Source organism: Piliocolobus tephrosceles, chromosome 5, assembly GCF_002776525.5.
Source record: "Piliocolobus tephrosceles isolate RC106 chromosome 5, ASM277652v3, whole genome shotgun sequence".
In the NCBI taxonomy this organism is placed as follows: Eukaryota; Metazoa; Chordata; class Mammalia; order Primates; family Cercopithecidae; genus Piliocolobus; species Piliocolobus tephrosceles.
Window position 1 is genome coordinate 133,004,863 of NC_045438.1, and position 14,548 is coordinate 133,019,410.

Consider the following 14,548-nt stretch of genomic DNA (forward strand, 5'->3'; position numbering starts at 1 on the left):
ATGTAACCTGAATATAACAGGCACTACGCACAAACAAGCGAGCTACATCTAACTCGAAAAGCCTCACCACACACTGAGACTTCCTAAAACTCCACTTGACTCATTCTCTCCCCAACCCCACACCACAGTCACTGCTCCAGTCTTTCTTTCTCACTCTTTCCTAGGCTCTCCTTCCTTTCTTCTTTTCTTGTCCCTCTTTTCTCTTGCCTCCCAGAAGATTCAGATTCTGCACTTTCCAACTGTGTGACCTTGAACAAGTTGCTCAACCCCTGTGTCCCTACCTGCAAAACAGAGGTGATAACAGGACAGACCCCACAGGTTTGTTGTAGGACGAAATGAGATCATGTGCATAAGGCACCTAGAGCTGCCCCTAACATCTAGTAAGTGCTCCATAAACATCATCAATTCTTCATACACATGGATGTTTTGTGTACCTTCTCTCACATTTCTGAAATTTAAGGTCGTGGAACTGAAATATTACGTGTGAACTGGGCTTTCGGGGGGTAGATTACAGAGTGGGCTGAAGGCAGAAAGGGGATGGGGTGGGAAGGGAGCTTTGGTCTCCTCTGGGGGACTTTCATTCATGCCCCAGCTGGGAAAAGACCCCAAGCCCAAGAGTGTCCCTTCCTGCTTCCTCCCTCATATCACCTCCCACCCCCCCGAAACCTGCACCATGCCCACCCCAGCCCAGCCCACCCAGGCCCCAACTCTGTGGGCAGCAAACATTTAAAAAGCTCTTTATTTCAGTGATGGCGCATCACTCCTTCCCCCTTCCCTCCACTCATGGCGGAGGCTCTGGGGAACAGGGTAGAACACAGAGCTCTGGGCAGGGAGGAGAGCAGGTGTAGGAGGAGGCAGCAAGAAGGAGGGAGCACTAGAAGAACATTTTCTTAGCCAGCTTCTGCCTTCCAATTTTCTGACAACGGCCATAGGCACTGACAGACCATTTCTCATTCTTCCAATGTACACAAGTCAGGTTCTGCAGGCAGGGACACTCTCTATATAGGCTAAAGAATGCCTGGGAAAGACAGGACTTTGACCTCGACCTTGCGGGCAGCTCCTCCCTGAGCCCCTAAGCCCAGCCCACCCCAGCTCCAGGGCCTCCGTGCTTGCCCACAGCCAGGAGCCAGGGATAAAGGATAACTTGACAGCTGCTCAGAGTGGCACCTCTGGCTGCCTTCTCCAGGCTAGCTCCTGGATTGCTCAGTGCCCTCCCGGCTCCAGCCCTTGTAACCCTGCCTGTCACTGATCCATCTGCCTGTCCTAAGTCCATGGACACACCATTGTAGGGCCTCCATGTCTTGTCTTTAAATCCTTCTATGGGCAAATCCACTCCCTCCCCTACACACCCAGCTCAGAGGCTGCCTCTGCCCATCCCCCACTAGGAACACCCGGGGCCACAGCAGAACTCCTGTACTGGATGAAGACGGGGCTCGGGGGCAGAGGCCGGACCTAGCTGTGCCCATTTACTGTACTACTTTCGGCATTTGCTGAGAGGACCCCTGGAGAATGAGAACCCACATTAGGGAGTGAAGCATCGCCTCCCCGTCCCCAACCAGGATTCCAAGATCCTAGGGTGGGCTGCCATATTGGTTCCGTCCACAGGCTCCCCCAGAAGGCTTGGAGGTGCAGTCCCACGGGGGAACTCCAGGCTCCGGGACATTTCCGCCCATCTACCCTTCTTTCCTCCCCAGGAATCTGGGTCCGCCCCGGCTCCCCCTTCCCCTGAATCCCCTTTGGCTCCCCCCAGGCGCCGATACCCACCTGCGTTTGACACGGGCTGCCCTCGGACCCGTTCTCCGCGCAGTGCGACTCGCAGATGTCTGGACTCCGTCGGCAGCACCCAGTCTGGCAGTCCTGGTTCCGGATGCAAATCTCCTTGAGGTCCTGCAGGGAGGGACACGGCCCCGCCAAGCTCCACCGCCCGCCTTCCGCCCTCGCCGCCTGGGGCTTTCTCCCTACGGGGCCCTCCCCAGACTGTGTTCCCACCATCATCTCTGGCTCCTGCCAGGCAGGGCGGTCTCTACGTGGGGGCCAGGGTAAGTCTGTACAGATGGAGGGTGCCTGGAGGGGACTTAACGGTTTTTAAAAGGTTTACTCTTGGTGCCCTCAACATAGGTTGCTTCTCATACACACCAGGGTGGTCTAGACTTTCCTGTCTCTCTCTTGCACTTCATTCTGCTGCAGTCTTCTCTCCCGAAAACTCCTACTTACCCGTTCACCAGTGGTTGATGGTCACCTACACACCCCCCACCCGCTCCCTCCACACACATCAATGACCTACACCCAGTATTGGGGCTTAGGACAGTCATTAACATTATTGATCACAGCCACCCATCATCTCTGACAATTTCAGTAGTCATTCAACAGGCAAATACTGAGCACCTACTGTGTGCCAGGCACTGTTCCAGGCACTGGGAATATAGCCGGGAACAACAAAAACAGAAATCCCTGTCCACCTGCAGCTGACATTCCGGAGCAGCACTGTCCAACAGAGCTTTCTGCAGTGATGAAAATGTGCTTTTTCTGCTCAGTCCAATAGCCACTTGAAATATGGTAGTGCAACTGAGGAGATGAATTTAAAACTTTTTTCTTTCTTTTCTTTTCTTCTTTTTTATTTTTTTTCTTTTGAGATGTAGTCTCGCTCCCATCGTGCAGGCTGGAGTGCAGGGGCGCGATCTTGGCTCACTGCAACATCCACCTCCTGGGTTCAAGCAATTCTCCTTCCTCAGCCTCCCGAGTAGCTGCGATTACAGCCGTGCGCCACCATGACCGGCTAATTTTTATATTTTTAGTAGAGGCAGGGTTTCACCATGGGCCAGGCTGGTCTCAAACTCCTGACCTCAGGTGATCCACCTGCCTCGGCCTCCCAAAGTGCTAGGAGCCCTCTTTCTTTCCTTTCCTTTTTTTTTTTTTTTTTTTTTTTTTGGACAAGGTCTCACTCTGTCACCGAGGCTGGAGTGCAGTGGTGCAATTATGGCTCACTGTAGCCTCAACCTCTGGGTTCAAGCAATCCTCCTGCCTCAGCCTCCCATGTAACTGGGACCACAGGCATACACCACTATGACCAGCTAATTTTTCTATTTTTTGTAGAGATGTTACAGGTAGTTAGACAGGCATGAGTGGGGTAGGAGAGGGCTCTCCCCCTCCCACCAGGAATGTCAGGTGATGGTTCAACAGTTATCACATCGCCTCTCCAAAAATGATAATTTGGCAGCTAGGCTCCAGGGAGAGACAATCTCCTAATGGTCCATAGCTGTTAATATTAAAGTGTTCACTGAATGCAGGGGCCACAGAGAAGCAAAAAGGGCTTCCAGTAAAATCTCAGGTGTTGGGCGAGTGAGCCCGGGAATGCACATTAAGAGAAAAAATGGAGGAGTATGAATTTCCACAGGCGCACTCCACTGGAAAAAGGAAGAAAATCTCAGACAGGCATGCGTACAACTTCCTAAACACACTGCGTGTGCTCACTTCCCAAGGGTAAGGAGGACACTGCACATGTGGTCAGCTCACCCTAAGGGAAGAATCAGGGGAGAGAGGCATGCGACGCTGGAGGTGGGCAAGGGCTAGGGCCAAGGTTAAACACTGCATTTGTCCTTCAAGTTGCGCACTTGGGACTCTTCCAAGTGTAACTTTCCATTCTTTCCTGCTGTGAAGATTTTAATAAACTTCCACTCATGCTCTGAAACCTGCCTCAGTCTCTTTGTCTGCTTTATGCCCCTCAGTCAAATTCTTTCTTCTGAGGCGGCAAGAATTGAGGTTGCTGCAAATGCATACAGATTCATTGCCAATAACTCAGATACCTTCCACCAGCAAGAGACAGGAGTCTCGCTTTGTTGCCCAGATTGATCTTGAACCCCTGGGCTCAAACAATCCTCCCACCTTGGCCTCCCAAAATGTTGGGATTATAGCCATGAACCACCACACCTGGCCTGAATTTTAAATTTTGTTGAATTTTCATAAATTTAAATCTAAGTAACTATATGTGGCTAGTGTAAACCAAAAATAAAATTTGAAGCCTCCCACCACCAATCCACAGCCATCTCAATGGACTCCCTCCTCGGCCAGAGCACTCTAAAATTCAACCTGAAAGACTGGTTCAGGCCATGACAGGAAGTGGGGGCTGGACATGCCTCATTAATACCCCATTCAGCATTACCATTAACAAAGACCTTAAGTCTGATCAGAAACATGTACAATCTATTTTCTAGGAAGCCTATTCCTGGAGGCTTCATCTGCATGATAAAACCTTGGTCTCCACAAGCCCTTATCTTAACCCAGACATTCCCTTGTGCTGATAATAGCTCTTTCAACCAATTGCCAATCAGAATATGTTTAAATCTACCTATGACCTGGAATGGAAGTCACGCCCCCCACTTCAAGTTGTCCCGCCCTTCCATACTGAACAAATGTAAACCTTACATGTACTGATTGAGGTACTGTGTCTCCCTAATGTGTATAAAAGCAAGCTATACCCCAAAACAAAACAAAACAAAAGCAAGGTGCACCCCGGCCACCTGTGGCTGTATCACAGGTGTGTCCCTAACCTTGGCAAAATAAACTTTCTAAATTGACTGAGACCTGTCTCAGATATTTTGGGTTCACACTAGTAACTGCACTATTGGACAAGTACAGCTCTAGAGAGGGAAGACAGGGAAGAGATACATAAGTGAAATGATAGGGTATCACAGGCAAAACGTTGAGCAAAATAAGTCAATTTTTTTTTTTTTTTTTTTTTTTTGGAGATAGAGTCTCGCACTATCGCCCAGGCTGGAGTGCTGTGGCGCAATCTCAGCTCACTGCAAGCTGTGCCTCCTGGGTTCATGCCATTCTCCTGCCTCAGCCTCCCGAGTAGCTGGGATTACAGGTGCCCACCACCATGCCCAGATAATTTTTTTTGTATTTTTATTAGAGACGGGGTTTCACTGTGTTAGCCAGGATGGTCTCGATCTCCCGACCTTGTGAGCCGCCCACCTCGGCCTAAGTGCTGGAATTACAGGCATGAGTCACTGCACCCTGCACACACCCCCCCCCCCTTTTTTTTTTTTTTTTTTGAGACAAAGTCTCACTCTACTGCCCAGGCTGGAGTGCAATGGCACAATCTTGGCTTGCTGCAACCTCCGACTCCTGAGTTCAAGCAATTCTCCTGCCTCAGCCTCCCAAGTAGCTGGGATTACTGGCATGTGCCACCATGCCAAGCTAATTTTGTATTTTTGGTAGCGATGGGGTTTCACTATGTTGGTCAGGCTGGTCTCGAACTCTTGACCTCAGGTGATCCACCTGCCTCGGCCTTCCAAAGTACTAGAATTACAGGCCTGAGCCAATGTGCCTGGCTCAGATTTTTTTTTTTTTTTTTAAGTACATACTGTGTGATTTTATCATACAAAGTTCAAAATCAGTCTATAATAATGGAAGTCGCTGGGCACGGTGGAATCATGCCTGTAATCTCAGCACTTTGGGAGGCCGAGGCGGGCGGATCACGAGGTCAGGAGATCGAGACTATCCTAGCTAACACGGAGAAACCCTGTCTCTACTAAAAATACAAAGAATTAGCCGGGTATGGTGGTGGGCAGCTATAGTCCCAGCTACTCAGGAGGCTGAGGCAGAAGGATGGTGTGAACCTGGGAGGCAGAGCTTGCAGTGAGCCGAGATTGCGCCATTGCACTCCAGCCTGGGCAACAGAGCGAGACTCCGTCTCAAAAATAATAATAATAATAATAATAATAATAATAATAATAATAATAATAATAATGGAAGTCAGGAGACAGTTGCCTTTGGTTCTATTGACTAGGGGAGAAAGAGTGTGCCTTTTGGGGTGCTGAAAATGTCCTATATCTTGTTCTGATGGCAGTGATAAGGGGGTCTGCATAGATTCAAATCCATTGATTTCAGTGTAAACTCAAGATTTGGGCACCTAATAAGGTGTAATTTTTACCATATATGTTATATATATAAAGCAAGTAATATTTATATTATATATGTATAATCCTATTATGTATGATTACGTGCTATAAAGAAAATAAAGCAGGAATGGAGGATTGGCTATAGCCGCCTCCCGGCCTCCCTGCTTCCCCCCTTGCCAGTGACCTCCCCCAGGTGCCCCCTCACCATCCCCATTCTCGCTTCCACCTCCCCAACCTCCTCAAGTCAGTTCTTCCCAGAACAGCTAGAGGAGTCTTTTTTAAAAGGTAATTTCCACAATGTCATTCTCTGGATTCAAAGCCATCACTGGGGCTCTGAATCCACACCTGGCCTGACCCCAGGGCATCTGTGCTTGCTGGCCCTCTGCCCAGAACACCCTGTCCTGCACTCTTTGCCCGGCTGTCTCCCGCTCCTGCCTCGGGCTGAAGACTTCCTGGACACCAGCAGAGCAGTCCCCATCACCTGGTTGTCCTTTGTTCACAACACTTATGACTCCCTGAGATCATCTTATTTATACGTTTAAAAAATAATTTATCTCCCTCTGCTAGCACCTCAGCTCTAGGACACGGATCTTCTGCCCTCATATTCACCGCTGTACTTCTTAGCCCCTTGGACTAAAGTCCTTACACATTGCAGGTGCTGAATGAATAACTGTTGAATAAATGAGAATATTGTAACTCTGTTCCATTTATCTCTCTGATCTCATCTCCCATGATTTCCACTCTCTCTCACTCCTCTTTGCTATTCCTTGAATATGTCAGCACATTTCCACCCCCAGACCTTTGTCCTGGCTGCTCCCTCCATCTGGAACGCTCTTCTCCCAGAGACCTGCCTGCTTTGCCTGTTAGGAAGGACCTCCCTCCCTGTAGGCCTTTGCTAAACTTTCACATTCTTAGTAAGCTCTTCCCTGAGCACCCCATTTAAAACTGCAAACACTGGCCGGGCGCTGTGGCTCATGCCTGTAATCCCAGCACTTTGGGAGGCCAAGGCAGGTGGATTGCTTGAGGTCAGGAGTTCAAGACTAGCGTGACCAATACGGTGAAACCCTGTCTCTACTAAAAATACAAAAAAAAAAAAAAATAGCTGGGCGTGGTGGTGGGTGCCTGCAATCCCAGCTACTTGGGAGGCTGAGGCAGGGGAATCACTTGAACTCAGGAGGCAGAGGTTGTAGTGAGCTGGGATTGCCCCACTGCACTCCAGTCTGGGTGACAAAGCAAGACTCCGTCTCAAAAAACAAACAAACAAAAAACCCTGCAAACCCTTCTCACACCACCGCTTCCCTAGCCCGTTTCTTATTTTCACTTTCCTTGCTTATCACCTGAGATAGATGCCATTATTAATAGCATGTATTGTAAGGTTTTACTTCTTTGCCTCATACACTACAGTGACTGCTCCACAAGGGCAAGAATTTTTATCTTTCTTGCTCACAGACCTATCACTAAATGTAGAAAAATAATTTACATATAGCAGGTACTCAATAAAAATGTGTTGCATGAGTGAATACCTGTCTCCCTCACCACATGTGTGCGTGGGCAGGGGGGCTCTCTCACATTCACCTCTGTGGCAGCAGCACCTGGCACTGCCCTGGCACAGCTCCCAGGACCAGGGTGTTTTCTCTTTCCTCCGAGACATCCTCCACCCAACACTCCCTGCTGCCCCCGCTTCTGGCCTTCTCCCACACCAGCCTCCATGCCCACTCACTTCCCCAAATAGTACAGGCCTTAGGACAGTGGAGGAGGAGGTGACTGCACTCTCCAGCTTTCTTACCAAAAGGTTGTATTTTGTCGGAGAAAGTGAGCCCCTGGTGAGGAGGAAGGGAAAGGAGAATAGAAGGAACAGCAGCAGTAGCCATTGGGGTAGCATCATGGCCCACAGGTGGCGGTGGCTTTTCTAAGGTCCAGCGAAATATCCTGCACACCAACCATGTGGGTGTGCTCCCAGCTGTGGGAACACCAGGTAAAACCAGCCCCCAACCGTGTCAGAATTTTCCCATCCTGCACAAAACTCAGGCTAGGCCAATCAGCAAATTCCACCACAATGATTAGTTCAGGCAGACCAAGCCAATCCAATCAGAACTGATCTTAGGATGTTTGCTGAGAATTGTGGAAGAGAGACGTTTTCTTTCTCTGAAAGGCACAATATTGATATACGTGGTGGATTTGTGGTTAAGAGCCTGGCCGCTGGGGCAGGATTGTCTGGGTTCAAGTCTCAGTTCCAACCCTTACTCTAGGAGCCTCAATACCCTGTTTGTAAAATAGGGATAATTATAACACCTACTATAGCCCTGTTGTGACAAAAAGATGAGTCAGTACAGTTAAGAAAGCACTTTGGGCCAGGCGCAGTGGCTCATGCTTGTAATCCCAGCACTTTGGGAGGCTGAGGCAGGAGGATCACTTGAACCCAGGAGTTTGAGACCAGCCAGGGGAATATACTGAGGCCCTGTCTCAGAAAGAAAGAAAGGAAGGAAGGAAGGAAGGAAGGAAGGAAGGAAGGAAGGAAGGAAGGAAGGAAGGGAGAAAAAGAAAAGAAAAGAAAGAAAGAAATTGATTGGCCGGGCATGGTGGCACACACCTGTAGTCCCAGTTACTTGGGAGGCTGACGTGGGAGGATCTCTTGAGCCCAGGGGGTTGAGGCTGCAGTATGCTGCGATTGAGCCACTGCACTCCAGCCAGGGTGCTATCTTAAAATTTTTAAATTATATGAAAAAGAAAGCACTTTGCACAGTGTCTGGAACACAGGAAGTGCTCAATAAATCCTACCTGTTATTAGGTGACACCTGGAATGTCATAGGCAACTTAGCCTATGACAGGGGCCTTCCTCAGAGGGGCCAAGGAGGGCTCCCTACAACCTCTGTGTTCAGGCAAAAGGTTCATGCACAGAGAGGTCTCCAGAGGGGACACAGCAAGGGAATGCCCCATTCTGCCATCCTGCCACGCCGCCTGTGCGTAGGGTGAATGTGTAGACTTGCTGGCACTAGAGTCCCTTCCTGGGAAGGAATTCAGCCTGAGAGCTGCTGGCTCTGGCCCTACCTGAGGGCTGCCCGACCTCTGGACTTCCATTTCTGATCACCAGGAAATCTCCTCCTCACCTAGACCAATTTGGGTTGGTTTTTAAGATACTTGCAGCAGAAACAGGCCTCACTGCTACCACAATTATATGACCTAGGGCAAGTCATGTCGCTTCTCTGAGCCTCAGTTTCTTTGCCCATGCAGTGGAACCGACAATACCTGAGAGCGGAGGCATCGATGCACCAGGTCCCTTTCCCACCACAGGCATTTTTGCATTTATACTTTGCACATTCTCACCAACTCTCAAATGACCTCTACCCTTTTGTGCCCCCCAATCCACCCCGCAAAACATTCAGATACCTCCACCTAGTCTCTACCTACCACACACCCCTCGATAGGCACCCCAACGTACACTCTACAGGCATATTCCTCAATCCCATCTCTCCCACACAGCCCTCCAGCCCTCCAACCAGAGAATCCGCCCTTTCCCAGACCCAGCCTCTGCTCCACCACACCCGCCCTGCGCCATTCCCTGCCTGGAGCTCTACCCTGAGCTCCGGACAGAGCCAAATCCCATAAGAAGCTCATTCATGCCTCCAGTCTCCCCTTTTGCCTGCCCCCTAGACTGGTACAATCCCCACCAGGTCCCCTCGCCCAGAAAGTACAGACAGAGGCCAGGCCAGGAAGTGACTTTAATGTCTCAGGAGCTGGATTTGGTGCAAGTTGGTGGCACCCAGGGCCTCTGGCCCCAAGGGAGCAATAATCAGTCTGCATCTTCCTCTAAATCATATGGCACCGGCGGGCACACATCAAGTCCTTGGATATGCATGTCAAGCCCCCCCGGCAAGGGCAGATGATGTTGGTAGCTCCCTTGGTCTGCAGGGAGTGGGTATGAGAATTGGGAGTCACCAGGATGCAGGAAGGATGGGGACTTAAACTTCTTAGGGACCAGAACCAAGAGTACCAGGGCTGGAGTAAGACAGACCTAGGCTGTCTCTACAGCTTGTAACTGCATGACCTCCAGCAAGTCAATGAACTTCTCCAGCTCAGTTTCCTCATCTGTCAAATGGGGACAGTAATAGTAACCCATCTCATAGGGTTGTTGTGAGGACTAAATGAGATAGAGCAGATCAAGTGGTGATAATAAAAAGACCCTTTAGGCCGGGCGTGGCGGCTCACCCCTGTAATCCCAGTGCTTTGGGAGGCCAAGACGGGTGGATCACTTGAGGTCAGGAGTTTGAGACCAGCCTGGCCAACATAGTCATGTACTAATAATACAAAAATTAGCTGGGCATGGTGGCGCATGCCTGTAATCCCAGCTACTCCAGAGGCTGAGGTAGAGAAATTGCTTGAACCCAGGAGATGGAGGTTGCAGTGGGCCAAGATCACGCCATTGCACTCCAGCCTGGGCAACAAGAGTGAAACTCTGTCTCAAAAAAAAAAAAAAAAAACCCCTCTAGCCACTTCAGCTGTAGGGTCAGGCCATGGTAGGGGCCCTGCTGCTTCCTTAGGGCATTGTCAACTCCCCACACAGGGACATAGAGGCTGAGCCCACCCATCCTAGAAAGGTTTGGGCCCAGGGCCAGGTGAGCAGGAACAGGGTGTACTGAGCATTCTTCTCCCTGCATTCCTAGAAATGAATGACAACCATGCTGGTCTGCACACTGTCCTTCCCAGGACTACATAATCTTCCCAACAGCCTGGTGGGGTAGGTACCTTAGCCTCTCCTTGTAGATGAGGAAACTAAGGCTCAGAGAGCCATGATGACCTGCTTGAAGTCACAAAGATTGGGTGTGGAAAAGTCAGGATTTAAACTCAGGTCCAACTCCAAAGCTGTGGTCCTGCCACTACAGCGCCACGCTCCTCTCAAGAAATCATGTCACTGTGGCAGGGAGATGGGGACTAGTAAGGGGAAGGTCATTTCCTACTTACCCTGCCTCAGTGATGTGAGAGAAGAGATATTCATTTATTGAACAAGCATTTATTGGCTGGGCACGGTGGCTCATGCCTATATTCCCAGCACCTTGGGAGGCCCAGGCAGGTGGATCACCTGAGGTCAGGAGTTCGAGACTGGCTTGGCCAACATGGCAAAACCCCATCTCTACCAAAAACAGGAAAATTAGCCAGGCATAGTGGTGCATCCCTGTAATCCCAGCTACTCAGGAGGCTGAGGCACAAGAATCGCTTGAACCCAGGAGGCAGAGGTTGCAGTGAGCTGAGATCATGCCATTGCATTCCAGCCTGGGTGACAGAGCGAGACTCCATCTCAAAACAAACAAACAAACAAAGATAAGCATTTATTGAGCACCTACTATATGCAGACACTAAACTGGGGGTAGGTGCTTCATAGATGAATATGATGCAATCCCTGCCCTTGAAGAGTTCTAACCACTGGGAGAGGTAGAGAAAATACATGGCCAATTAGGGAGATACATGTCTGACCCCAGGGTACAGGAGCTCCAAGGAGGGAAGGCTTCTCAGAGGAAGTGGCTGGAGTTGTTTTGTACCATGAGTAGGAGTTTGCCAAGTGGAGAAAAGGAAGGGCACTCTAGACAGGTGAAAAACCAGGTGGGGCCAGGTGTTTTTTTGTTTTTTGTTTTTAACCTCCTCTGTCCACTTCTCTACTTGCCAGAAGTTGCCCCATCCTGGGGCCTCACCTGGGGCAAGCAGATCATGGTTATTCTGGCCCTGGGGGCACAGAAGGCTCCACCGGATTCCAAGTCCATGAGGCAGCAGCCACTGTAGCACTCAGAGTGGTGGAAGCACCTGTCGGTGATTTTCTGTGGGGACAGGCAGGATGTCTGCCAGGCTGGGGACAATCCCTGAGTTGTGTGGGAGGGTAGGAGAGGGTTCCCACCGTTGCCAAAGAGCCCAGGGGTCCAGGAGAGGTTACGAGGTTGTCGCCCCCTGGAGGAACTGGTCCCCCCAGCCCCACCCGGGCCCCTCAGCAGGACCCAGGGGAGCAGAGGAGAGGAGGAGAGGGGGATTAGGGGATTAGCACTTTTCCTTCGGCCTCTCCTTTCGTGGACCCCCCTCACCTCCATGAGTCCCATAGGGTGTGTCCCATTTTGCGGGGCGGGGTTGGGGGGTGAGAATGAGGGGACTGCGGGCTCCAAAAAGAGGGAGAGAAAGAGAAGAGGGGAGAGCCCTCGTGCCTGGAAGAATCACTAGACAGTGAGGCCAGGCGGAGGAAGAGGGGGAGAAACCAGAGCAGGCAGGGAGGGTTTGGCTGTGAGCACTTTGGGGAGGCAAGTGAGCCCAGGGCTGAGGCCATCGGAAGAGGCACGGACAGGGGAGGTGGGGGGAGCGAGGGTGCTGGTCATAGGCCAATTTCTCTCCCCTCGAGGCCGCCAGGGGAAAGTGAAGCGGCTTTTGAAGTCCGTCTGAGGATGCCTCAAGCTGCCCGCCTAGGTGTGGTTCCGGACCCACCTCTCCCTTTCAGGCTGCCCGGCGCCTTCGGCCTCCACTGCCCCTGCGGCGGGGCCACGCTCCCCTGCGGTCGCGGCGGGCTGGGGGCGTTCCCTGCCTTACCTTTTTATATTGCGGAAGCGCGCTCCAGGGGGGCAGCACCGCCCCCGCCAGGATCCCCGCCACGAGCGCCAGGGCTGCGGCCATGGGTCCGGGCGGCAGAGCGGCGGCGGGGCTCGGAGGGGCAGCGGGATAAACCCTCTTCCCCGGCCACGTGACCCGGCGCCCCAGGCCGCCCCCGCGGAGGAGGGGCGTGGAGGGCGCGGACGCCTGCGGAAGGGAAGGAGGGAAGAACGGCGCTCAGGCTCTCACGGCTGGGCTTCTAGACTGTAGGGGCCTCCATACGTGTTACTTCCAAGTAGAAGCTTGAAACTGTAAGATAAAACTATGTTTTTATTGTATTTATTTATTTTACAGACGGAGTCTCACAGTGTCGCCCAGGCTTAAGTGCAGTGGCGCCATCTCGGCTCACTGCCATCTCTGCCTCCCAAGTTCAAGTGATCCTCCTGCCTCAGCCTCGCGAGTAGCTGGAACTACAGGTGTGCGCCACCACACCCGGCTAATTTTTAAAATTTCTGTGGAGATGGGGGGGGGGGTCTCCCCATGTCGCCCAGGCTGGTCTCGAACTCCTAGCCTCAAGTAATCGTCCTGCTTCAGCCTCCCAAAGTGCTGTGATTACAGGTGTGAGCCACTGCACCTGGCCTCAAAAATTTTATTTTTATAAATGGCACAAAACATATATGCTGAAATAAAAAGAGCTTCCTTCCTGCTGCTTATTTTCTGTCTGCCCTTGCAGCCCCAGATTCTCCCCTTAACTTCAGGATAATCCAGCCCCACCCTCTGGGCTGCTCACACCTGCTGCAGGCCCCATTCTCCTCTTCTGTAAGAACCAGGAGGTGGGACAAGATGGTCTCTAAGTCTTAAATCTCGTGCAGTCCTAATCATTTTATTAATTGTCTAAGGATTCGTCTGTGAATTGTGTGAAAGTCAAGATGTGGGGGCAAAATGGAGGGGTGGGAAGAGAAGAAAACTCAGAATGGGGAAGAGGATTAAGGGAGAGCTGCACAGCGCAATCCTGAAACTGGGGGAGGCAGGTCTTCCTCAGGACTTCCCTATGGATGAAGCTTCCACCTCACCCCGCCTGCCTGCTTCTGCTTTTTTTAATTTCTTTTTTTTTTTTTTTTTAATTTTGTATTGTTAATATTTGTTATAGAGACAGGTTCTCCTTATGTTGTCCAGGCTGGTCTTGAACTCATGGGCTCAAGAGATCCTCTTGCCTAGGCCTCCCAAACTGGTGGGATTACAGGCGTGAGCCACCACTCCCAGCCTGCTTCTACTTTTGAAGTTTTGCTTAAGAAATGGACTGAGAAATCCTGTCTCGGTGGGGAATAACAGCCAAGAATAACAGCCCCCACCGCACTCAGAGGGCCCTGTATCCTTTATTTCCATGAGCCCTCCCTGTATTAACACTAGCTGTCACAGAGTAATTAACACTGGCTGTCACAACAGAACTCCTGGAATTTCATGGCTTGGCACAATAATGCTTTATGCAAAGTCTGATTTGGGGCAAGAGACCCTTCTTCCATCCTGTAGCCACACCATCTATAAGACTTGCCTCTGGCTGGGCATGGTGGCTCACACCTGTATTCACAGCACTTTGGGAGGCCAAGGTGATAGGATCTCTCTCTCTTTTTTTTTTTTTGAGACAGAGTCTCACACTGTTGCCCAGGCTGGAGTGCAATGGCACAATCTTGGCTCACTGCAACCTCCGCAAAGTGCTGGGATTACAGGTGGGAGCCACCATGCCCGACGGAGTCTCTTGAGCTCAGGAGTTCAAGGCCAGCCCTGGACAATATAGTGAGGCCTCATCATTACAAAAAAAATTAAGAAATTAGCCAGACATGGTGGCACATGCATGTAGTCCTGGCTACTCGGGAGGCTGAGGCTGCGGTGAGTTATGATCGCTCCACTGCACTCCAGCATGGGCAACAGAGTGAGACCCTGTCTCAAAAACAAAAAAACAAACAAACAAAAAACACTAGCGTCCAAGGTCTCCATGGAAGACCTGCCTTCTCCATTCACAAACCACCTGCTGGAACTAGTCACATGATCCCAACCTTCTTCTTTTTTTTTTTTTTTTTTTTTTTTTA

General features: G+C 50.8%; 2 protein-coding genes across 3 annotated transcripts; both read right to left on the bottom strand.

Moving 5' to 3' along the window:
• Window positions 1-874: 874 nt before the first annotated feature.
• CLPSL1 (colipase like 1) lies at window positions 875-8,022 on the bottom strand. The gene is made up of 3 exons (XM_023212468.1): window positions 7,690-8,022; window positions 1,765-1,887; window positions 875-1,018 (listed from the first exon to the last, which is right to left on the bottom strand). The coding sequence occupies exons 1-3, from the start codon at window positions 7,786-7,788 to the stop codon at window positions 875-877; spliced, it is 366 nt and encodes a 121-aa protein (XP_023068236.1). The 5' UTR covers window positions 7,789-8,022.
• A 1,588-nt stretch (window positions 8,023-9,610) lies between these two features.
• Window positions 9,611-12,560, bottom strand: CLPSL2 (colipase like 2). 2 transcript variants are annotated; one of them, XM_023212466.1, is made up of 4 exons: window positions 12,462-12,545; window positions 11,588-11,710; window positions 11,243-11,321; window positions 9,694-9,806 (listed from the first exon to the last, which is right to left on the bottom strand). In XM_023212466.1, the coding sequence occupies exons 1-4, from the start codon at window positions 12,543-12,545 to the stop codon at window positions 9,694-9,696; spliced, it is 399 nt and encodes a 132-aa protein (XP_023068234.1). The 2 variants fall into 2 exon arrangements, with proteins under 2 accessions (XP_023068235.1, XP_023068234.1); XM_023212467.2 differs by lacking the exon at window positions 11,243-11,321 and having other exon boundaries at window positions 9,611-9,806; window positions 12,462-12,560.
• Between the last annotated feature and the right edge of the window lie 1,988 nt (window positions 12,561-14,548).